General features: G+C 48.2%; 12 protein-coding genes across 12 annotated transcripts; 5 read left to right on the top strand and 7 right to left on the bottom strand.

Annotated features, from left to right (window-relative positions):
* Positions 1-901: 901 nt before the first annotated feature.
* Positions 902-1,057, bottom strand: NECHADRAFT_44335 (uncharacterized protein; the record flags this gene model as incomplete). Its single annotated transcript, XM_003041434.1, has 1 exon — positions 902-1,057. A coding segment is annotated over one exon (156 nt), but the record flags the coding sequence as incomplete, so codon positions are not given.
* Positions 1,058-2,943: 1,886 nt separating this feature from the next.
* On the top strand, positions 2,944-4,391 carry NECHADRAFT_44291 (uncharacterized protein; the record flags this gene model as incomplete). Its single annotated transcript, XM_003041400.1, has 4 exons — positions 2,944-3,631; positions 3,692-3,881; positions 3,932-4,226; positions 4,299-4,391. The coding sequence occupies 4 exons, from the start codon at positions 2,944-2,946 to the stop codon at positions 4,389-4,391; spliced, it is 1,266 nt and encodes a 421-aa protein (XP_003041446.1).
* Positions 4,392-5,307: 916 nt separating this feature from the next.
* Positions 5,308-6,577, bottom strand: NECHADRAFT_44319 (uncharacterized protein; the record flags this gene model as incomplete). Its single annotated transcript, XM_003041435.1, has 4 exons — positions 5,308-5,675; positions 5,734-5,862; positions 5,912-6,277; positions 6,328-6,577. 4 exons carry the CDS (start codon positions 6,575-6,577, stop codon positions 5,308-5,310), a joined length of 1,113 nt encoding a protein of 370 aa, XP_003041481.1.
* Positions 6,578-7,224: 647 nt separating this feature from the next.
* NECHADRAFT_94746 (uncharacterized protein) lies at positions 7,225-8,229 on the top strand (the record flags this gene model as incomplete). Its single annotated transcript, XM_003041401.1, has 2 exons — positions 7,225-7,283; positions 7,425-8,229. The coding sequence occupies 2 exons, from the start codon at positions 7,225-7,227 to the stop codon at positions 8,227-8,229; spliced, it is 864 nt and encodes a 287-aa protein (XP_003041447.1).
* A 349-nt stretch (positions 8,230-8,578) lies between these two features.
* Positions 8,579-8,932, bottom strand: NECHADRAFT_82177 (uncharacterized protein; the record flags this gene model as incomplete). Its single annotated transcript, XM_003041436.1, has 1 exon — positions 8,579-8,932. One exon carries the CDS (start codon positions 8,930-8,932, stop codon positions 8,579-8,581), a length of 354 nt encoding a protein of 117 aa, XP_003041482.1.
* Positions 8,933-9,674: 742 nt separating this feature from the next.
* On the bottom strand, positions 9,675-11,697 carry NECHADRAFT_44354 (uncharacterized protein; the record flags this gene model as incomplete). The annotated part of the gene is made up of 7 exons (XM_003041437.1): positions 9,675-9,992; positions 10,040-10,337; positions 10,422-10,588; positions 10,632-10,889; positions 10,940-11,311; positions 11,365-11,600; positions 11,655-11,697. The coding sequence occupies 7 exons, from the start codon at positions 11,695-11,697 to the stop codon at positions 9,675-9,677; spliced, it is 1,692 nt and encodes a 563-aa protein (XP_003041483.1).
* A 351-nt stretch (positions 11,698-12,048) lies between these two features.
* Positions 12,049-13,461, top strand: NECHADRAFT_94749 (uncharacterized protein; the record flags this gene model as incomplete). The annotated part of the gene is made up of 7 exons (XM_003041402.1): positions 12,049-12,135; positions 12,167-12,236; positions 12,286-12,356; positions 12,418-12,483; positions 12,540-12,714; positions 12,782-13,135; positions 13,199-13,461. 7 exons carry the CDS (start codon positions 12,049-12,051, stop codon positions 13,459-13,461), a joined length of 1,086 nt encoding a protein of 361 aa, XP_003041448.1.
* Positions 13,462-13,618: 157 nt separating this feature from the next.
* NECHADRAFT_44380 (uncharacterized protein) lies at positions 13,619-14,518 on the bottom strand (the record flags this gene model as incomplete). The annotated part of the gene is made up of 2 exons (XM_003041438.1): positions 13,619-13,852; positions 13,898-14,518. 2 exons carry the CDS (start codon positions 14,516-14,518, stop codon positions 13,619-13,621), a joined length of 855 nt encoding a protein of 284 aa, XP_003041484.1.
* A 324-nt stretch (positions 14,519-14,842) lies between these two features.
* On the top strand, positions 14,843-15,918 carry NECHADRAFT_26685 (uncharacterized protein; the record flags this gene model as incomplete). The annotated part of the gene is made up of 2 exons (XM_003041403.1): positions 14,843-15,735; positions 15,789-15,918. Coding segments are annotated over 2 exons (1,023 nt in total), but the record flags the coding sequence as incomplete, so codon positions are not given.
* A 108-nt stretch (positions 15,919-16,026) lies between these two features.
* NECHADRAFT_44330 (uncharacterized protein) lies at positions 16,027-17,790 on the bottom strand (the record flags this gene model as incomplete). Its single annotated transcript, XM_003041439.1, has 3 exons — positions 16,027-16,327; positions 16,385-17,554; positions 17,609-17,790. The coding sequence occupies 3 exons, from the start codon at positions 17,788-17,790 to the stop codon at positions 16,027-16,029; spliced, it is 1,653 nt and encodes a 550-aa protein (XP_003041485.1).
* A 451-nt stretch (positions 17,791-18,241) lies between these two features.
* NECHADRAFT_44373 (uncharacterized protein) lies at positions 18,242-19,433 on the bottom strand (the record flags this gene model as incomplete). Its single annotated transcript, XM_003041440.1, has 3 exons — positions 18,242-18,830; positions 18,883-19,023; positions 19,081-19,433. 3 exons carry the CDS (start codon positions 19,431-19,433, stop codon positions 18,242-18,244), a joined length of 1,083 nt encoding a protein of 360 aa, XP_003041486.1.
* A 453-nt stretch (positions 19,434-19,886) lies between these two features.
* Positions 19,887-21,678, top strand: NECHADRAFT_44350 (uncharacterized protein; the record flags this gene model as incomplete). Its single annotated transcript, XM_003041404.1, has 5 exons — positions 19,887-20,135; positions 20,205-20,483; positions 20,537-20,577; positions 20,626-21,338; positions 21,395-21,678. The coding sequence occupies 5 exons, from the start codon at positions 19,887-19,889 to the stop codon at positions 21,676-21,678; spliced, it is 1,566 nt and encodes a 521-aa protein (XP_003041450.1).
* Between the last annotated feature and the right edge of the window lie 164 nt (positions 21,679-21,842).

A 21,842-nucleotide genomic window follows, 5' to 3' on the forward strand; every position in this document is an offset into this window, starting at 1 on the left:
TAGTGGAAAGGCGGGCACCCGTGACGGCGGTGATGATGTTTCTATCCAAGAAGACCTCGCTCGGGCGCGAATGGAGAGTTTAGAGGAGGCTTGGAAGATACTCAAGAGTTTAATAGTCGAAAGGGAGGGTGAAAACGCTACTGGGGAGGTGGATAATGACGTGATGCAGGATGAAGATAAACGAGAAAAGACCATGAAGGCTAACGAGAGTGGAAAGGATGAGCGCAGCGAGCTAGATGCGAAGGGTTTATGTGGCGATTCCTTCTTGAATGTTGAGGTTGGTGAGGAAGATCTATTGGATTCGTTGTTTTACCTTAACTCTGATCCGAGTGGAGATGCGCTAGGCCCTTGGTTTAGTATAGAGCTTGACGAGGGCGTTATGCAGTTTTAATATTATTTATTATATTTTATAAAATAAATATTTTTATTTTTTTTATATATTATATACTAAGAATTAAATTAATAGAAATATAATTATAAATATAAAATAAAATAAAATTATAAGTATAAAGTTAAGATTACTAATATTTATATTTTATAAATAAAACTATTATTTATACTATTATTATTATTATAATATATATAATAAGCAAGTATTATAGATAAGCAAGTATTATAAAAATCCTAACCCTCCTTAGGAATACTATAATAAAAATACCATAAATTATCTAATTAATTAAAATTACTTACTATACTCTTCCCTAAATATCTTAATTACTACCTAATAGGTCCTTATATTATAGCTAGGCTAGCCATAGATACTATAACGCCGAATACCTAGTCGCGCTAACCTTCCTTAATTACTACTTCGTAATAATTCCGCTACTACCTACGTATTAGTATCTATTTAATTAATTACTTACCTTTTTTCCTCTACTATTATAACCCCTCTTTTCTATAACTAGGTTCTTTTTGCCCTCTGGCGCCGACTAAGTATCTTATTTACCTCCCGAAGGTCTTTATTCTTAATAGCTAATAAGGTAACCCGATGTATAATTACCTTTATCCCCTTCTTAAGAGACCTTAGGGCTTTAAGGATTAACTCTAGGGAGCTACTTTAATGCCTTTTAATTTATCTTTTAAGGTATTTAGACTAAGATTAGGCCTTAAATATAGTCTTTAGGGTCCTTAATACCTAAGAGGTTAATTAATTAAATACCTCCTTAACTAGTATTAATATCTATAGCCATATATTAAGCTTTAAGATTATACTTTCTAGATTAAGAGGAATAAGCCTAGCCCCTTTAAATAATATCTTAATATTTCTTTTCGTTATAATAGCCTTATATATTATATAAAAGGCTAAAAAGAACTTAGTCTTTAAAATATAGGTTATAAAGTATCTAATTAGATATTTTATTTCTTAATTATAAGCTTACTTTAGTATACTAAAGTACCTAATATTAAGGGGCTAAAGTAAATAAGATAAATAAGGTAATATATAAAGCTAGATAATCTTATTCTCCTTATAATATCTCTTAAATTTAATAAAATAATAACTTTTATAGCTATTAAGGATTAAGAGATAATAAGAATTAATTAATTAATTAATTATATACCGGTTAAAGTACTTAAGCTACTTAAGATTAATCTTATTATTAGTCTAGCTATTTTAAGTTATTATAATAGCTTAATCGCCTAGGAGGTTATTTTCTTGGTATTAATTAGCGAGGTAATATTAGCCTAAATTAATAATAAATAGCGGGATTAACTAGCCTTTCGCATTAATCGCTTAGATTACTATAATCTATTCTTAATTTCTAGGCTATATTAATTTTAGCTTTAAATACCTTTCTAAGCCTATAATAATTATTCCGCTTATAATTATACCTATAAGGAAGCTAATCTTATTAAAGTTATAAATATTATTTAATTAGATATTATACTTCGCGATTATATTCGCTATAAGCTAAAACTAATTATAGATAATAATTAGATCTTTATACTTAGCTCTCTAGTAATTATATTTCTAAAAAAAATATATCTTAAGCTCTAGGTATTACTTAATAAAGTTATAAGCTTAGCGTATATTAATTAGTAATATATCGCAGTCGGTAAGTAATTAATTAGTTATATCTTTAATATTATATAGCTATAGGGGAAATCCTCGTGAATCTAGGTCGAGGATAAAGTAAATAAAGATATCTTCTTTTAGATTAAATAGCTTATATAAATTAGGGATAGTATCGCGTCGAGACTAGATGCCTTATTGCCGGCGATATAAGGTATAATAGTAAACTATATATATCGCTGCGGCGTATTAGATACTTAGTTTTAGGTTATTTTGGAGGGCTTAAAGAGCTAGAAGAATTCTAGCTTTAGTATTAGAGCCTAATATGCTAGGTGGTTAAGAATTAATTAATTAAATAAAGAAGATATAAGGTAAGGGATTTTTATGATACTCGCTTATCTATGATACTCGCTTATTATATACGTTATCTATATAAGTTAATATATATATAATATTAATTATTATTAATTATTATTATATAAGTTAAAAAAAAATCTTATTACTTAGTATATATTAAATTATATAAGTATTAATATATAAAAGGAACTAATAATAGTACTATATTATACTTTATAGGGATAATTATTAAAATGGAATAGTAGCTGGAGAGATTGAATACCTGACTAAAATCCTTGGTCCGTCTCGGGCGCCGTGAAAGAATGTTCTGTTCTTAGCATGATTAGTGATCAGTCTCGCTAGTATCCCCCTCGGTGTAATGTAGTGGGATGATCGGCGTCTCACGGTCGAAAGTCCGGATGAGAACATTAAACTTTCCATTTCCCGCTCCGCAATCACCCTTAGGGATGAATGCCTGACATGTCACTTCCGCATCAGTGAGGCTGAGATGAGCGTTCTGTTGTATTTATTTGCGTTGGGCCGCTTCGTTGGTTCCTCTCGTCATGCCAACGCAACGCTGAACCGATACTGACACTATGCGGTGCGGTAACCTTCTCGCGTGCTTCGCGCCCTTGGCAGTCGCCTCGGCCTTCAGCTCCCCTCCTGGGACCGCAGCGGCAGCCTTGGACAAATTCACCTTTCGAGTACCCGACCAGCATATCAGGGAATTCCAAACCATCCTCGCCGTGTCCAAAGTAGGCTCCAAGACGTGGTACGACGACCGCGACGACTCGACGTTTGGAACGACACGACGCTGGCTAGCCGGGGCAAAACAGGCCTGGCTCAAGCTCGACTGGCGCAAGCAAGAGAAGCGCATTAACTCGGTACCCAACTTCAAACTCACCGTCAATGACTCCGACGTTGGACCTACCACCCTTCACTTCGCTGCTCTCTTCTCTACCAAGGAGGACGCGATTCCTCTCCTGCTCCTTCACGGTTGGCCCGGGTCGTTCCTTGAGTTTCTCCCTATACTGGATCTACTACGCGAGAGATATACCCCAGAGACCCTACCCTACCACATCATTGTACCGTCACTCCCGCACTACGGACTCTCTGGCGGCCCATCACATGTGGAGCTCACGTTAGACGCAGCAGCGCGCCTCTTGCATCAGTTGATGGCAGACCTTGGATTTGGCGACGGCTTTGCTGTCCAGGGTGGTGACATTGGAAGCTTTCTGGCTCGGATTTTGTGTGCCGAGTACTCGGCATGCAAGGCGTTTCACAGTAAGGCGCCCCCATAGTGAAGAGGAACTTGGTGCCTGGGCTTTCACTAACGAGAAATAGTCAACATGCTGGCTCCTGCGTCCCCGGATGAACTCCTCAGCCCCGATAACCTAACGCAGGAGGAAGTAGATCACGTCCAGCGCATGCTGAATTTCACCTCGACTGGCTCGGCGTACATCCTAGAGCACGGCCAGCGACCCTCCACCATCGGCCTAGCCCTCTCCTCAAGCCCTCTTGCGCTACTGTCCTGGTGGGCTACCCCGCGGCTCTTGGCTTGAAACTGTGGCTGACCCTTTTTAGGATTGGCGAAAAACTCATCGAGTGGCCTGATCAGCGATATCCCTTACCCCTTGAAACAATTCTAACACTGGTGGGCTTCTACTGGTACACTGACACCTTCCCGAGGAGTCTGTATCCGTACCGTGCCCTGGCAGCTTCTGCATCCTCGGGGGGGTACTTCTCGGTCCCAACATCCAAGGAGAAGCCGTTCGGGTATTCGGTCTTCCCGGCAGAGAACATCCTGGTACCCGAAGCGTGGGCGGAGCAAATCTATCCCAACCTAGCGTTCTATAAGAGACATGACAAGGCACGTATCGTCCCCATTTTGAGTTTGTATCGCAAGTGCGACCTTCTTATCTTACTATAAGTACTAATACAATATCTATAGGGTGGACATTTCGCGGCACTGGAGCAGCCTAAAGCCTTGCTGCAGGATGTGGAAGAGTTTTTAGCAAAGGCTTGGCCCACCCACGCTGAGTAAAGCGCTGGGCTCGTAGTGGGGGTTTCGATTCACACTCTCGACCAATTACCACAAACACTAGAGCCCAGGTTGAGCCCAAGAACTTGAGTCCTTGGGCCTTCCCATCCTTCACTTCGATCTTCTGGCTCAGTTAACCCATCAAGGGCTGAGTTTCACCTATAGTAAAGAACCCATTCCATCCTTCACTTCATTCCTTCCTTTTCTAGCCTGTTTTAGGTTACACATTGCATAATTGCCCAGTTAGTTAATACACTTGGTTGGGTCGCTATACTAAGGAGTAATTTAAATCTTTGCAGAGAATCTGGCCATTAAGCAGGCTATTAACATCCTACTGAACTTAGCTAATAAGCATACGAAGAGGTAGCGTGAAGCGAGTGTTCGACGGAGGATTTGAGGGAATGAAGGGGTCATGGCACACGGAAACAACTTAACAACCACGCCGATCAGAATTTCTTCCTAAGCGTATCAAGTTCTAACGAGCTCTTGGCCTCGTTGCATAATCAATCTGTCAGGATGGCGATCACAATTACCCATTTAAAACTTTCGGCCGAAATTCCGGAAACGGACGAAAATTCGTTTAACCTGGATCGGCAGATGTGAGAGACGGTGAGTTCAAAGTGCCGAGCACAAGGCGATTCCGCCCTGCGTGCCTTAGGTATGGTGCAGTGCGTTGACGACATAGACTACATTGTCGACACTTCGCGGGGCGATTACATCTACTCCTCCGATTCAGATGGGCGACTTGAGATGTTGTAACACGATCACATGGATACATCATAGCCCTAAACATTTCTCGATGACACTCGGGGTACAATTCATACGAAACTGTTCATCCCTCCACTTCTTCCTCCAGAAGGCCAGCGGCCCTGAGAGTCGCGATTACAAGTCCTCGTCTTCGTCAAACCAAACTTGTATGCTAATTCGCACCTTTGATGGCGTCCAAACTCATAGCAAGATTCCCCGCCATTGGGGACCATCCCACACCTCCCTGACGGAGGTCTTCGGTGTTCATCAAAATACCATCTTCCAGAGACGTCCACCCTGGTCTTCCCAAGTCTCGCAGAAGCTGCTCGGCCCTTGCTTTCGGCTTGATCTCACTGAGATCCTCATCGGGCTGGAAGTTGTCAATGAACTTTACGCCTGGATTCTGCTTTCGTAAGATATCTAGGACCTTGTCCCAGTTGAAGGGTTCCGCGAAGGCAAAGATACGCTCGCCTTTAACATCGGGGTGGACGGCCGCGGCAACGTGAAGGATCCCAGTATCTTGGACGTCGACGAAGTGTCCTTTGAGTGAATGTTAGTGAATTGCCATGATGATCAGGGTAGTTGGGGGCTATCATACGGGGATCGAACTGTTTCAGGATCTCCAGGTTCTGGTTTTGCCACAGAAAGACGAGGAACCCCGACGTAGACGGGTGTCCTTGGTTAACAACGTCGAGACTCTTGCCAAAGTTGCAGTCTGGGACAACTTCTATTTCTTAGTGGCGGAACTCGTCCTTTGATGGCATACGACTCACCACTGTTGACAACCAGGTCGGGTCGTTTGCCTTTATTCTCTTTATAGAACTTCCAAACTTCCTGCTCTGCTTGAGTCTTGCTGGCAGCATAAGTCAGATTAGCCTGCTCCGCAGAGTAGCTCGTGGACGACCAGGCTAGCTTGACGGCTTCATCGTTCCAAGTATTCTCTGTCACGACGATTCCAGGCACATTTGGCTTAGGCAGCAACGCAGCCGTCGAAGAGGACGTGTACATGAAACGCTTGACGCTTGGCTCCGCGAAAGCGGCTTTAAGTACATTGACAGCGCCGGCAATGACAATATGGATAACCTTGTTAGGGTCAGGGTCGAATGTCATGACAGAGGCCACATGGGCAACAGCCGATACGCCTAACGAGATTAGCATCTGGTTAGCACGCTGGGGGAGGATGCTCGTGTACCTTTAACAGCTTCGATAAATGCGTCATTGGCCGCCATATCTGGGATGGATAGCAGCTCAAATTGGCCCGTTCCGTACTTCTTGTCGAAGACTTCGCTGAGCCAGGCGCTCTTCTTCGTGTTGCGAGCGGTGCCGCGGACTTTGTACCCAAACTGAAGGAACTGGTCGGCAACATGAGAGCCTACGAGACCGCTGGCACCTGTGACTAGAACGGTCGAGCCTTTGGGGATCGCGAATTCAAGGGTGGACATGGTTGCGGCGATTTGTTTACTTGGTGATCTAATGTGTGCGGTTGAGGGAGTTTTGGAAACACCCACGACATAGATCGAAGCGACGTCGAGGGATATTTAACGCAGCGTCTGTTCTTGACTTATTCTATTGTATTCCACTACGTATCATTACTCACATATGCGAAAACAAGATCGAACTCAAGTGCCGGGTAGATTGGGCCTCCAGCTCCGGGCCTCGGCCGAATTCCAGCGCTTCTTTGGTACTAGGGTAAAGTATACGTAGATACCTATGGACTAGGACAAGGTATACGCGTATAGGGGGTAGTCGGATCAACTATTGGGCCGTCGGGGTAAATGAAACTACTAGCTGAATCGAGCGAGAAAGGATAGACGCTTCACCTACCTTTGACCGGCTCGGTGGAAGAGATGGTGGAAAGACGTATAGAATTGTCAGCATGATACAATGTAGGCAACATACAGCTTTCACTCGGCGTCCGTTCGGAGAAGTAAAGACAGAGTTAGCCTACAATCAGACTTTGGGCCGCCAGACTATCCCAACAGACTCAGGTTAAAGTCGAGGCGCAAGATTCTTACGTCTCGTTGATTTCATGCTTGACTTGGCCTTGTTTCACCCCGTCTTCCCACCCAACTGAAATCCCAACGCTGCAATGAGTCTCCTCCTCCCCGCCTCCGCCATCCTTGCCCCCATAGCATACGGCCCACCACAGTACACCGACCTCGTATTGCAGAGCCCCTATCTTTCCCCAATCATCGGCCGCGGAGGCGTGAAAGCGCTCCTCGGCGCCGCCCTGGGTCTGGGCCTCACCAAACTTGCCAACAGAGCACTGAATGCGTGGGCTTTGAACAGTTGGCGCGTGACGGCCTATCCCGGCTGGAACTGGGATGAAGAGGTTGCTGTTGTGACTGGGGGCTGCGGTGGCATTGGGAGGGAGCTCGTCATTGGCCTCATCCACAAGCAGGTCAAGGTCGCCATCCTCGACGTTATTCCACTCCCCGATGATATGACGGGACACCCCCTGATCCTGTACGCCAAAACCGATATTACGTCGGCGGCCGCCATCGCAGAGGCAGCGGCGACGATCCGAAAGACCTTTGGCAACCCGACCATCCTGATCAACAACGCTGGGGTTGCCGCGCCTCATACCATTCTCGAAACACCCGCCGAGTTCCTCCCCAAGATCTTCGGTGTCAATGCAATCGCTCTTTGGTTATTGACCAAGGAGTTCCTGCCTAGCATGATCAAGGAAAACAAAGGACAAGTCGTTACCACTTCAAGCGTCACGGCCTATATGGCACTGCCAAGAATGGTCGACTACTGCGCCTCAAAGGCTGCTTCCTTGACGTTCCACGAGGGCCTGAACACCGAGCTCAAGACCAAGTACAAGGCCAACGGGATCATAACCACGATAGTCCAGCCCAGCTGGGTGCGGACCCCGATGTCCCCTGACAACGCCGACGAGATTGAGCGTAGGGACGGCAAGATGCTTTCGCCCCAGGAGGTTGCGGGCCGTACGTTGAAACAGGTATTTGCCCGCCGGGGTGGCCAATTGATTCTGCCAGATAACATGTCCTTCTTCAGCACAATAAAGGGCTGGCCGAACTGGCTGCAAGAGTTGCTAAGGGACGCCATGGGTCGAAGCAGCCTGCTGTGATTTCTTTTTCACTTTATCTTCTATCTTTCTGTCTTTGATCACGTTGTTATTCTTTACTAGTCATCGGCTCCAATGAATGTTGAATTCAATTCTGTCTAGTCTTGATATATTTCCACCAGCTGCACCTATCCCTCCGCTGATCCACTACTCTGCAGAACTCGCTCCCGTTCACCTCATGTACTTGGTCCACTCATCTTGTTTGCCTTCCTCTTCCGTACGTACTCGAAGCCCTTATAAGTGAGGTGTGTGAGGTGTGTGAGAAATGAAGCCGTGGTGACTATTTGTAAAGGGCCAAGTTAAAAACTCATCCAAGCCATTTCAAGGGAGGAAAGAATGCCAACATACCCGACTAGTAGAGCTTCATGCCCTGAGCGTACTGCACAGGAGAATGGCCGTTGATGTTGTAGCATTGCTTGGAGTGGAAGTAATCTCCATTGTAAGAGTACGTGTCATATATGAACGACTCCTGAGAGCAGCTAGGTTGAGCATAGAATGCAATTCTCTGCCCGTTGCTCGGTCCAAATCCATTTTCCTTGTAAGATTGGAATCGTTGGACGTCAGGGTTGCAGGCTGCATTATGATCAACCTTGAGAATCTGTTCCGTGCCGGTGCAGTCACGACCACTGTAGGTCTTGACTCCAACTGCAAGGCTGCCTTGGATGAAGACGGCGGCGGCGGTGACGAGGAGCTTAGAGAAATGCATTTTCAAAGATGTTCAAAGTACGAAGAAGGTTTTTACTGAATGTAAGATCGAAAGAATGGTTTCGGTGATGTTGGGAATGTTTGGCTTTGGTGAATGAAGGAATACTCTTGACTGAGATATGAACGTTAGTTTATATATCTACAGTCGTGACGCTTTGATCCACAAGCCTCCGGGTACTGAATCATCAGATATTATTCAATCCTCAAAGTACATTCATTCTTCCAACGTATGCACCCTTCAACGGAGCGTATTGAGTCATCAGAGCGTATTCAGAATTTACAGCGTATTCAGCGTTCAGAGCGTATTCACCCTTGAGAGCATATGCAACCTGCAAAGAACGCATGCGGGTGACCAACCTCACATTGTCTCACGTAATGTAAGCGCTCCATAACAATTGCAACAGAATGCAGATTCCCGGCTTTTACTTCACTTTGATGTTGCAGTAGCAGTACAGATGATTTACATTGCAAAGCACTCGCACCTACACGGCTATATCGGCAAGGAAGCTCAATGAATCGCTGTTATTTTACGCCGAGTAATGCCGATGACGTGCGCTGTGAAGCAAACGCACTTGAGCGGCCCGGCAAGCAGATACGGTAGCAACACCAACGTACCATCACAAAGCTCAAGCTCAGAGCTCACAGCCAAGTTCTTACGATCTTTGAGACTCTCTAGGTGTACAAGGGAGGTTGTAACGCCTTCTCTGACTTTCACCTTCAAGTCAACTAGTAAAATTCCTTCGCTATATCTTGCTTCGGCGCTTCTCTCTATCTCTCAAAACCCGTCTGAGAATCTTTCCGCTTGGACTCTTTGGAATAGAGTCTAGAAACTCAACACCACCTTTCAGTTGTTTATACGGGGCTTTATGAGCCGCCACATACTTGCTAATATCCTGCACAAGCTCTTCTTCAGCAGCTGCCTCCGCAACGGGGCTTCGCACAACAAAAGCCTTGGGCACTTCTCCAGAGCGCCCGTCGGGTACTTGTATCACTGCACAGTCTGAGACAGAAGGATGTGAGAGGATATGCGCTTCGAGCTCCGCGGGGGCAACTTGATGACCCTGTAGCCTGTCAGTATGTATTGCCAAGACATGCTAATCTGGCTGACCTTGACTTTGATGAGTTCCTTGATTCGATCAACAATGACGAGTTGCTCGTTACCAGATGGGGCTAGAGTAAAGAGAGCCTCGTCTCCTGTCCGTATCCAACGACCATCAGCATCAAAAACAAACGTCTCAGTTGTTGCTTTCTCGTTGTTAAGATAGCCTAGCACAACGGAAGGGGCCTGGACCAGAAGCTCTCCCGAGCAATCATAGCTAGTGATCTCGTTGCCCGCCGTGTCTACGATTTTGGCTTTGGTTCCTGGAAGTAAAGACCCGGAGGCTTTCATAAAGATGTCGTGCTCACTCGGCGATGAAACAACCGTTGCTGTTTCAGTCATGCCTTGAGTTCTCAAATCAGCAACCTTCAACGAGATGCCATTAGCAAACTGACCGTACGCTTGACCAACTGTCCATCCAGGATAAATGCTTTTCAGCTCTTGCATGGTTTCCTCAGCTAAAGGTGCTGCTCCGCTATATAGAAACTTGACACTGCTCAAGTCGTACTTTGCGCAAGTATCCTTCAACTGTAACATCCTGATGATGATAGGCGGTACCTGACTTATTAGCACTGGGTAGCTTGGTGGAGTGGTAGCTTACCAGTAGAAGCTGACGAATTTCGAATCCTTGAATTGATTCGAGAAAAGCCTTTAGCTCAAACTTGGGGAGAACAATGACCTGATCGCCCCTCCAAGTACTAGTATGACATGCAATGACCAAACCGTAGATATGGCTAAAGGGCAGAAAGCCTGATACTGCTTGCGTTTCGACACCTTTCCTTGCTCGGCCAACTGAGTCGTAGGTGACATGCTGCAGCACGTTTGCAATGACATTAGCGTGGGAGATCATGACCGCTTTCTACCCGTATCGTGAGCCTTGGGTTCTCCGTGATGAGGTAGAGCACTCACTGGTAGCCCTGAAGTTCCGCTTGAATAGCACAGGAAGGCGGGCTGCCGAGCTCCTTGTCCCGGGACCCATCTGAGAGGATCGAGCTCGGGAAGATTAGAACCTTGCTTGACGAGGTTCTCAATCGTCCTGTGAGTGATTTGCGAAGATGTTTCCATGCCTGGAATGTCGAACAAGAAGATGTTCTCATCAGGTATGCATGCACTCCGGGCAGCCGCGAAAGCAGTCTCTGCCAAAGGGGCGCAAGTGACCAGAGCCCTAGCTCCTGATGACTTCAATTGATGTGCCAATTCTGCAGCCGAGCTTGCAGCGTTGACTGGAGTAACAATTCCAGATAGCCTGTGAACTCCATATATCGCCGTTACGAAATCGACCTTGGCGAGTCAGTAGTGAGCTCCTCTCATCAAGTCGTCATCTTGTCACGTACTGTATTGAGCGAGAAGATTGCCAGTACCTTATCCCAAGCAGTGCCTTGGTTCACTTCCCAGCCAAGTCTCTTAGCTAGGGACCTAGCCACATGCTCGGAACGTTGAAAGAGTTCGGTGGCCGAGTATGTGCGACCAGTGATACCACAGGTGAAAGGGTGCCTGCTCTCAGAAAGTGGACGGCGGCCATATGCTTCGTTGCTCATGAACTCTGCAATTGGAATCGAATCCGGGGGCGCTAGAAGTCCGTCAGCAGGAGAGTCACGTCAAAGATTGACCAGATGACCCTGACCAATCGGGAGTTCTGGAACCCAGGCGGGAGGGTGGAACACCATGATGTTAACAAGGGCGTTAGCCTACCTCGTCTGAAAGGGACTGGGTGAGCTTGAGACAAGTTGGGTGAATACCAACCAAGCAAAATATACGGCCACGGGAGATCATGCTTGATAGCATCGTGTGTCTTGCCGCTGCTGTAGTCAAATCAAGATAGATGCGCTAAGACGGTTGAGGATAGCCGAGCATGAAGCCGGTTGAGAGCAACCCCGCCGGCATCCCGGAAATAGGCGCCCGAGAGCTCACCTCCTGCATGGGTTAATATCTAAGTAATGCGCTGTAGGGAGAGGAGAGTAAGCCAAACCTCAAGTGATAGTCTGTTGAACAGTGATAGGTAATACACACAACAAGCCATGACCACTACGCAGTTGCCCGCAACCATGTTGGCTTGGAGGAAGCATAGAGGAAGCAGTAAACCAGTACGAGGCGGTCCAAAAACAGTAACGAAGTCCTACGCTAACAATCAACGAGGTCTTTGAAGAGGTTCCCGTGCCTAAAGTCTCGCCTACGGGTGTTCTCTGCAAGATGTTAGCATCCGGAGGTAAGACGAAACACCAGACATGAGATCCTAAGCTCTGACTGGGCCACAGTATGCAGAAGCGATCATTCACTACTTACCATCGACAAACAGGCATCTTGGTTTGAGGAGAAGTACACATTGGTGAGAAACTTGAGAAAGAAACACAAATTCATCTGGCCTTTAACTAATCACGAAATATCAGGGCCATGAAGGGTGTGGGCAGATTGTTGAACTTGGCTCAGCCGTTCATCAGGACAAGTTCCAAGTGGTAAAGTCATCTCCATCTGAGCTTCCACAAGAGGAGGCTGACTAACTTCCATGTAGGGAGATATTGTTGCTCTTCACGCTGTGCCTGGCTGTGGACACCAAGATTGCCCTGAATGCTCCCGTGACTTGAGTCAGCTTTGTGAGAAGGGTCATCACTCCGGGATAGGACAGGATGGATTCTATGCACCATACGCAGCTGTTGATATCCGAGGCGTAGTCAAGGTTCCCTCAGGTGCGTAATGTCAAGAGACAGCCAGGAAATAAAACAAATTGAGCTGTGCTAACCCATGTTCTGCCAGGCGTCACGTCAGCGCAAGCAGCGGTTGCTACGGACGCCGTCAACACCGCATACCACGCCATAAGAAGGAGGGCAGAGGTCAAGTCCCATGAGACGGTTTTCCTCTTTGGCCTTGGCGGGTTAGGTTTCAATGCCTTGCAGATCCTCCTGCACATAGGACCCAGGATCATTGTGTCGGATATCAGACAGGAGCGTCTGGACGAGGCCCAGACGCTCGGGATACCGCCTTGTGATATTGTCCCGATAGGAGCATCACCACAGAAGTTCGTCACCGAGGCTAAACTTGATGGCAAAATTGATACGGTGCTGGACTTTGTTGGCACTCATCAAACTTTTGAAGATGCTCAACACATCGGTAAGAAACAGTACGAATCATGCTGAAGCAAGAATCCTAAACTGACTTGGGGGCATGCATTAGTTCGACGGGGCGGGAAGCTGATCTGCATTGGAAGTCTCGACACAGAGAACACGATTCATATGAAGATTGGCACAAGAAAGAGGTTGTCCTACATATTTTCTTACGGAGGACAGGTGAGGGATCTTGAAGAGGTCTTGCAGTTGATTGCCAATGGGTCTATCACACCCCAAGTCGACACGTCGAAACTGGCCGAGTTTCCTCAAGTACTCGAATCTCTTGTAAGGGGCGAAGTTCGGGCGCGTGTAGCATTGACCCATGATTAGCTAGTGTTAAATGAGCTCCATGACGCATTTGGTTCGGCTTGACGAAGGTCGAAGAAGGGAGCCAGAGCAGCACAGCATGAGTAGCTCAATACGCAAGTTTCAATACACAACAAAACGACTTTGTTACTACATATTCATATTTCACAATGGTCAAAACTCATCCGTTGACACTGGCGCTTGCCGGCATGCCTATTCCGACGGCAGCGGTAGCTCCAGCATCCACCGGCAATATCGCTCCTGTGATCCATCTAGCGTGATTACTCGCGAGGAAAACAACGGCACAGGCGGCATCCCATCCTGTTCCCTCAGTACTCAGCAAGCTTCGGGCTTTCCTGGCTTCCCTAGCCTCCTCGGACATACCCTTGGCGTACATCATTGGTGTGTACAACATCTAGACGCAGTCAGCAGAGCTCGCCACAGGTTGCAATCTACTTACCCCAGGACAAACGCAATTGACTCGGATACCGTCTTTGGCGTGATGAGCTGCCATTGCCCTGGTCATGTTGACGACGGCGCCTTTGGCAGTAGGATACAACAGATGTGGTGTCCCACCCTTGAGCCCAGCTACACTGCCCATGTTGATAATGGCACCTTTAGCCTCGCCCTTGTTCTTCATCATAGCCGGGATTGCATGTTTGGCCATCAACACCATGCTCGACACGTTGACGTTGAGACCTGTCGACCAATCGTCCATGTCGACTTCGGTTGCTGTTCCTCGAGCACCCGCTATCCCGACATTGTTGACAAGAATATCCAGACGACCAAATGTGTTCAAAGCCAGAGAAACAGCCTTCTCACAGTCGCTAGAGTTGGTGACGTCTCCTTCCATCGGGACAGCCGAGACTCCTTCGTGTCCAAGGATAGCCATCTCGGCCGTTTTCGATGCCCATTCCAGGCTCATGTCCAGACATACCACATTGCAGCCCTCATCAGCTAGCATGATTGAGATTGCTCGTCCGTTGCCAATTCCATCTCCGAAGCAGCCAGCGCCTGTAACTATAGCGACTTTTCCAGCCAAAGATCGCGATGGTGGTTCTGCAGGGATATCAGGAGCCATTGTTGGGATGTTTGTTACCTGAACCAATAAACTGAGTAACTCTTTGACACAGTATCATAGTCTAATTACACTTAGATGAGCAGCAACACCGTGATTATTAGTTGGTCCAATGATGGTCACCTTCTGGTTAACCTAATCAGGTATACCGACATGATGATCGGACGTGCCTGCGGGGTAAGCAAATGAGCCGAGGCAGATCAGTAGCAATGGCCGACCTCAGTCACGTCTCTTAGGTACTGGTTGTAGAGTTGAGGGTTGGCATTTTGGACTGTCCTTGTTACTCGAAACCCTGACGATTCTCCAAGAGTTGACGCTTCAGCAAGAATGTGCGACTTTTCCGAGTACGGCGGCAAGTCTCCCGAATGGTTGGCGGTAGAAGCAACTCTTCCGCCTCCTCCCACCTTTGGAAGCCTCGAGGAGCGTAAGAGGGTGGTCAACAAAGGACGAGAAGAGATCTCAGCAAAATCCATGGAGTCTTTGTCGCATCTTGTTCACATCAACGATTACCGCATTGGCACACGAGACGGCGCTACGGTTGAAGCTCGAGGCTACCGACCAACGTCAGCAGACCCAGCCACTCGCCTTCCCATCTACATCCATTTACACGGCGGGGGATATCTGTTCGGATCGCTCTCTTCAGAAGATGCCATCTGTACTCGCATCGCCAGCGGTGCCATGGTAATCGTCATCAACGTCAACTACCGCCACACGCCTGAGGCCACCTATCCAATGGCTTGGGACGATGCGGAGGATGCATTTCACTGGGTTCACGACCATATTGAGGAGCTCTTCGGAGATGACAGCCAGGTCTTAGTTGGTGGCATCTCGGCTGGGGCTCAGCTTGCGGCAGCGTTGGCCCTTACGCAAAACCTTTCACCCAATGCTCTGTTGCGGCCCGAACTTGCCGGTCAAGTTCTAATGATTCCATGCCTCATCCATATGGACTGCTATCAATCACAGCTCGAGCAGCTGAAGGACCCTTCAGTCTCATCGTATCTGGAAAATGAACATGCGCCAATTCTTCCCACAAAGACGGCCAAATTCTTCACGGAACTGCTCAAGATCACAAACCCAAACCCCCAAGACCTTCGACTAAATCCTGGAAATGCCTCGGAACATCAGGTGGGAGGCCTACCACCGACAGTCCTTGGAATAGCAGGCCTTGATCCGCTACGAGATGAGGGACTGTTGTATGGAAAGAGACTTGCTGAGGCAGGGTGAGCCATCCCGTTCAAGGGTTAAACCATTTGCTAACTATCACTTGGGACAGAGTTTCCACAGATGTCCACGTCTTTAAGGGCCTCCCTCACGGCTTTCGTCGATTCGGTGAGCAGTTGACCGAGTCTGAAAGATGGGACAAGGTTATGGAGGAAGGAATCCGTTGGGCCTTGTCAAAGCCTGCTCCGTCTTCGAAGATCAGGATTCAAAGTTGATGTACATATCTTGTCCCAACTTGCGTGAAAATGCCTCCAATCTTGAGCTAACCCGCATCTCAATATATCTCTGTCCTACTGGTGTCTTATTACAAAGTCTGAATACCCCCTCGCCTTGACCTCATCACATCTCTTACGGTACCCAGGCGCTGGTCCATTGTATCTCGTCATCGACCTCTTCTGCTTATGGGGCAGGTTCTTATTCACTCCAGTCATCCACGAATCGACCTCGTTTGCCAGCAGTCCCTTACCACAGTCATGGACATGCTCCGTCCACTGGTCCATGCCCTTCTCTGTGGCTTCCACGTAGGTAATGTTGGTGTCTCGGGCGTGTCGCATAAACTCGGCTACCCAGTCCACGGCGTACTCGATCGAGCTTTAAGAGTCAGTACATCAGATATAATAATCATAAAAGTTCGAAAGGTGAGCATACCGTGGAATATTGCCAAACATTTGGTGAGGTCCCATTATCATGAACATGTTGGGGAAATCCTGGACGGTAAGGCCAAGGAATGTTCTAATACCGTTGTTCCAGACATCCTTGAGCTTGGTCCCGTTCCGGCCTTCAAAGTCCACAGCGTTGAAAGACCCAGTGACGGCATCGAAGCCAGTGGCATAGATGAGGATATCCAACTCGTGAGTCGATTCGCCAGTTTCAACACCCGTTTCAGTGATCTGAGAGATAGGGTTCTCCCTTATGTCAACCAGCTTGACGTTGGGTTGGTTGTAAACCTCAAAGTAGCCGCTCTCCAGAGGCACTCTCCTAGTTCCAAACCCATGATTCTTTGGAATCAGCTTTTCTGCCACCTCCGGGTCATTGACGCGAGCTCGAATCTTGTCGGCGTGAAACTTGCTGTATAGCTCATTCGCCTTGCGGTCCGTGGCGACGTCGGATGAGATGCTCAGAACCTTGGCGAACCCTGGAAGAGAGTATAGTTTCTCCCAGTGTGCTTGCCGCTCCTCCTCTGTCATTGAGAAGACGCTTCTGGTGTCGCTCACGTGGATAAAGCATGAATATGACTCGAGACATTTACGGAATATCTCAGGGTAGCTCTTGCGGATCTCCTCCATCTCCTCGGGGCTGATCTTGGAGTTCCGAAGAGGCACGGTCCAGTTTGGCGTCCTCTGGAAGACGATCAGATGCCCAACCTTGTCTGAGATGGCCTGAATGGTTTGGATGGCAGTTGCTCCAGTGCCAATGATGCCGACGCGCTTCCCTTGGAGGCTAGAGGCATCTTCGGGCCATCGCGCTGTATGCCAGGACTCTCCCTTGAAGTTCTGGACACCTGGAATGTTGGGAAGCGTCGGCTTATTCAAGATGCCCATAGCTGTGATGAGATAGCGACTGGTGTAAGAGTTGCCCTCTTCGTCTTTCAACAGCCACGAGGAGCTCTCTTCCTGGAAGTGGGCTGACTTGATCTGCGTGTCGAATTGCATGTCGCGCTTCAAGTCAAACTTGTTGGTGAGGAACTGGATGTACCGGAGGGTTTCTGGCTGAGGAGCAAAATGCTCTGTCCAGTTCCACTCATCAAGAACCTCCTGCGAGAAGGAAAAGATGTACGAGTAGCTTTCCGAATCAAACCGAGCTCCGGGATATCGATTCCTGTGTCAGTGTAAGCAGCTGCTCCGGTACACCCAGGCCTGTCGCTATCCTTACCAGAACCAGGTACCACCTTCAGCTGGGCCAGCCTCAAGCACCCGTGCTCTCAAGCCAAGTTCACGCATGCGGTATAAACTCAAGATGCCGCTGAGTCCAGCGCCGACGATGAGGACATCATAGTCGAGACTGGAGTCATTGAACGTGGATGCTTCTCCATTGATACTTAGTGCTGAAGGCATCGTGAGGCTGTTTTAGTTGCGAAACCTTGAAAAGGCGTGGTTGTGAGAACTGAGAGGTAGAGAAGATTTCCCACAGTTGAGTTGTACTTGATGGCAAAGTGCTGTTTCAATGAAGCATCAAGATCGACTCAAAGGCTTGTTAATTAACCTGCTCTACCCGCCGATCCTCCCGGGTAACCTTGCCCTCAAGACCGTCACCCTAGGCTCCCTCTCCGCATTCGCTTATCCCGAAAGAGGATAACCGTCTCATTGCCGAGCACCCAAACCCCGCCCAGAGGCCAAACGGCTCTCATCAGGCGACCTCAGGTCGGCTCGGTTAGCTGCTTTTAGTCTTGGCAGATGAGCTAGCTGACGCACGTTAGGGGGAGGGCGAGACCAGGATATGAGTCAGAGTTGATTCTGCAAGAACAGATGTATAGAGTTGAGATAATGTAGTTAACGTCAAGGATGACTAGTAAAGTCCTTCCGATCTCCAATAATTCTCAAGATCACGTAGGAATGTCCACTTTAGACCCTTTCCCAGGCCCCTTGCCTTCCAGTCGTTCAGGCTCCTCGGGAAATGCGAAACCCCATCCCTGATTGTCGAGTCGTGAGCTATGATGACAAAGATGTCTTGATCGCAGTCAAGCTCCTGCAGCTGGCCAGTCGTCCTCCTTGCAACTTCGATATCTAGGCCAAACGTCAGGTCGAACAGGCTATCAGTCGATGCTCTTCCGCGTGACTTTTGCAGCCTGTCAAAAGCCTCACCAGGGCACAAGACAGTGTCCTCGGTTGCATGACATGGATGAGGGGTGATACGATCAGGGACAGGGAGATAGCTGGATGGTCTGAAAATGCCCGCGTAGTGACAAATGTCGCCGCCCAAGAGCACAAACGTGGGCGGATTGTCAGTTGTTCTAGCAAGGCCGCAAAGATGTCCGACAGCATGCCCAGGGCTATCGAGAAGGTAAAAAGACCCATCGCCGAAGTAGTCAAAGGCGGGAAACTGGCCAATTCTCGGTGAATCATGATCAAATGTAATCTCACGAAGGTTTCGGCCCCTGATGAGTGTTAATGTCTTTTCGGCATCTCCGAGTCGTCAAGGGTAGCTACTCGTAGTCGCTTTCTAGGATGGGTGACTCAGGGTTTGAGGGAGCACCCGGAAGCATCGCCTTCTTGAAGCCAGGTCCGACTACCAAGTCTGTAGTGGCTGGAAATGTTGAAGGGTCACCGATGTGATCCCAATGCCAATGACTGGATAGGATGAGCAAAATCGATCTTGGTCTCAAGCATCGTGATGCCCATGCTTACCTCCAGATTACGGCTTCAATATCTCCGAGAGACACGCCATTGTCTTGCAGTATGTCCGTTACGTTTCCCGCCACCTCAATATTGTAATTGGTCGTGGGAATGTACTTGGCGATTGTGGGAGAGTAGTTCTCGTAGTCTTTGCGGATGCCAAGATCAAAGACCAGCTTTCTTCCTGAGTCATGTTCAAGGAGAAAAGAGAGGGAAGGGCTCGATCGGAATGTCTCAAGACCCGGGACGGGAGGTTCCATGAATCGCTTGATGATCGCAGGCCCAAAATTGACTGGGTTTATGAGCTTGACTGCTTGTAGTGCTTTTCCATGAGGGATGGAGATGACTGGCGGGGTTTTCGACATGGCGTCAAGAACTGCGGGCGTCGGTTTGTTCAGCGGATTGAACTCAATCAAAGTCTCTAATTCTTATTGCGTACGAATGGTGGCTTGAGCAGATGTACAGGCACAGGTGAGAGGTGTTTCTATGCAGTGAATAAGCTACAAACCACCGACCAACTAACGTTAGTTCAAGATCAGATGACCTCCAGTTGGTGCGGAGTGCAGGCCCCAGAGTCCTAACCCCTCAATCAAGTATCGGTTACTCTTTCGGCAATCCTAGTTTGGTAAAGTCGCCCAGCCCGCCGCGCCGGGAGACTCGGTGTGCCCTGTAATTTGTAGCCAGCCTCCTGTACCCCAGACTACCCCAGATTGCTCCCCATGGGGTTGAGCTTTTATGTACATAAGTAACAACAACCGCTCAGGGGGTGTCCTTGTCAATCATCAGACGCTCATCGCAAACAAGCATCAGCAGCAGCAATGTCGGACAAAGAAGCTCCTGTCAAGCACCAAGAGAGCGTCGAAGATGGCTCTCTCCAGGGTACACAGACCGTTGACACCGTCCACAAAGACGAGGCCCTCCGCGTCTTGCAGGCGTATCAGGGAGACGAAAGCTGGAGCGACGAGGAAGAAAAAAAGTTGCGCAGGAAGATTGACTGGAAACTCATGCCCGTCCTGTGTGTAACTTACGGGCTTCAATACTACGACAAGGCCATGTTGGGCCAAGCGGTGAGTTGCGATTGTCATCTTTGATCATGCCAGTGACGTGACCCGTTTGCTGATATTACCATGATCCAGGCTCTCTTTGGTCTGAGGGAAGATCTTGATCTTCTGAAGGGCAGCAGATATTCCTTCTCGGCTGCCATCTTCTATCTTGGCTTCATTGTCGGCGCCTATCCAGCCATGATGCTTGCTCAGCGTTACCCCATCGAACGAGTCGCCTCAGGCATCGTCACCGTCTGGGGAATATGCTTGATCCTCACGGTCGTCTGCACTGGTTACAAGACTCTTTACGTTCAGCGGTTCTTCCTTGGGCTACTAGAAAGTGGAATCAGTCCCATGTTCATGCTCATCGTTGTAAGTACACGTGAACCCCAGTCGTCAAGTGCTGGGTTCCTAATCGGACACAGGGAAGCTTCTACAAGAAGAATGAGCAAGCCATGCGCATGGGGTAAGTTGCGACTGTGCTTTATCCATTGTGCACGCTGACACGTTGCAGCATCTGGTATTCTTGTACCGGATACGTCTCTGTTTTCTCCCCCCTCGTGAACTACGGCTTTGGTCTCATCAATGGAGGCAAATCCTCCTGGAGATACATGTACTACTTTTCCGGCGCCATCACCATCGCTTGGGGTATACTTCTCGTCCTTGTTCTCCCCCCAGACCCCGTCCGTGTGAGAGGCTTCAACGAGAGAGAGCGGTACATCCTCGTGGCCAGACTAAGGAGTAACAACTCTGGCGTCCGCAATACTCATCTCAAGGTTTCTCAGATCTGGGAGCTCCTCCTCGACAGCAAATTCTGGGTCGTATTTGCCATTGCGTTCCTTTCCATGATTGCCAACGGACCCATCTCGACCTTTGTTCCCGTCATCATCAACGGCTTCGGCTTCAGCACTGTCAACTCCCTACTCCTCGTGATGCCCGCTGGGGCTTATGCCGGCACTCTCATGCTCATCATGCCTTACCTGGCTTACCGGTTCATGAACATCAGATCATACCTGGTTTTTGTGGCACAGCTGGGCACGACCTTTGCAGCCCTTTTGCTGTGGAAGCTGCCACAGTCGGCAACAGGCGGTTTGCTCTTTGCATGCTACATCCTGCCGTCTGTCGGTGCTGGTTATGCGGTGCTCATGGGACAGCAGATCGCCAACACTGCTGGCTATACCAAGCGCTCTGTCGCCTCTTCTGGTCTCTACATTGGATATTGCCTGGGTAAGTTGCTTCTCTTTCAAGCTAAAACGGATGGGATGCTCATGTATGGTTTGCAGGCAATTTCGTTGGTCCTCTGGTCTTCAAGAAAGAGGATGCTCCCCGTTACACCGAGGGGTTTATTGTTGTAGTTGTTACCGCTCTTGCTGCTGCCGTCCTCGCCATTGTCTACCGGTTTCTATGCATGTGGTCTAACCGCAAGCGTGATGCCGCTGGGATCATGGAGGGATTCGACCATGCCTACGACGATGATCTTACTGATAAGAAGGCAAGTCATGCAGCGTTCATCCCATATAGAAGCCGGCTAACAAGTCAGAACATGCAATTCCGATACATTCTCTGAATGGTGGATTACGGCTTGGTGGATGGAATTTGGAATCATGTCTGTGGTGGTCTGGGTTATCTGGCTCAGCCGGGAAATCAGGAGATAGCTCCGTATGCTTTAATCGACCGTTATTCTTCCGTGATAGTTCAGTATCGTGTGATTGCAGCAACAAAGAAGTTGAT

This window comes from Fusarium vanettenii, assembly GCF_000151355.1.
Source record: "Fusarium vanettenii 77-13-4 chromosome 7 genomic scaffold NECHAsca_46_chr7_1_0, whole genome shotgun sequence".
NCBI classification, from domain to species: domain Eukaryota; kingdom Fungi; phylum Ascomycota; class Sordariomycetes; order Hypocreales; family Nectriaceae; genus Fusarium; species Fusarium vanettenii.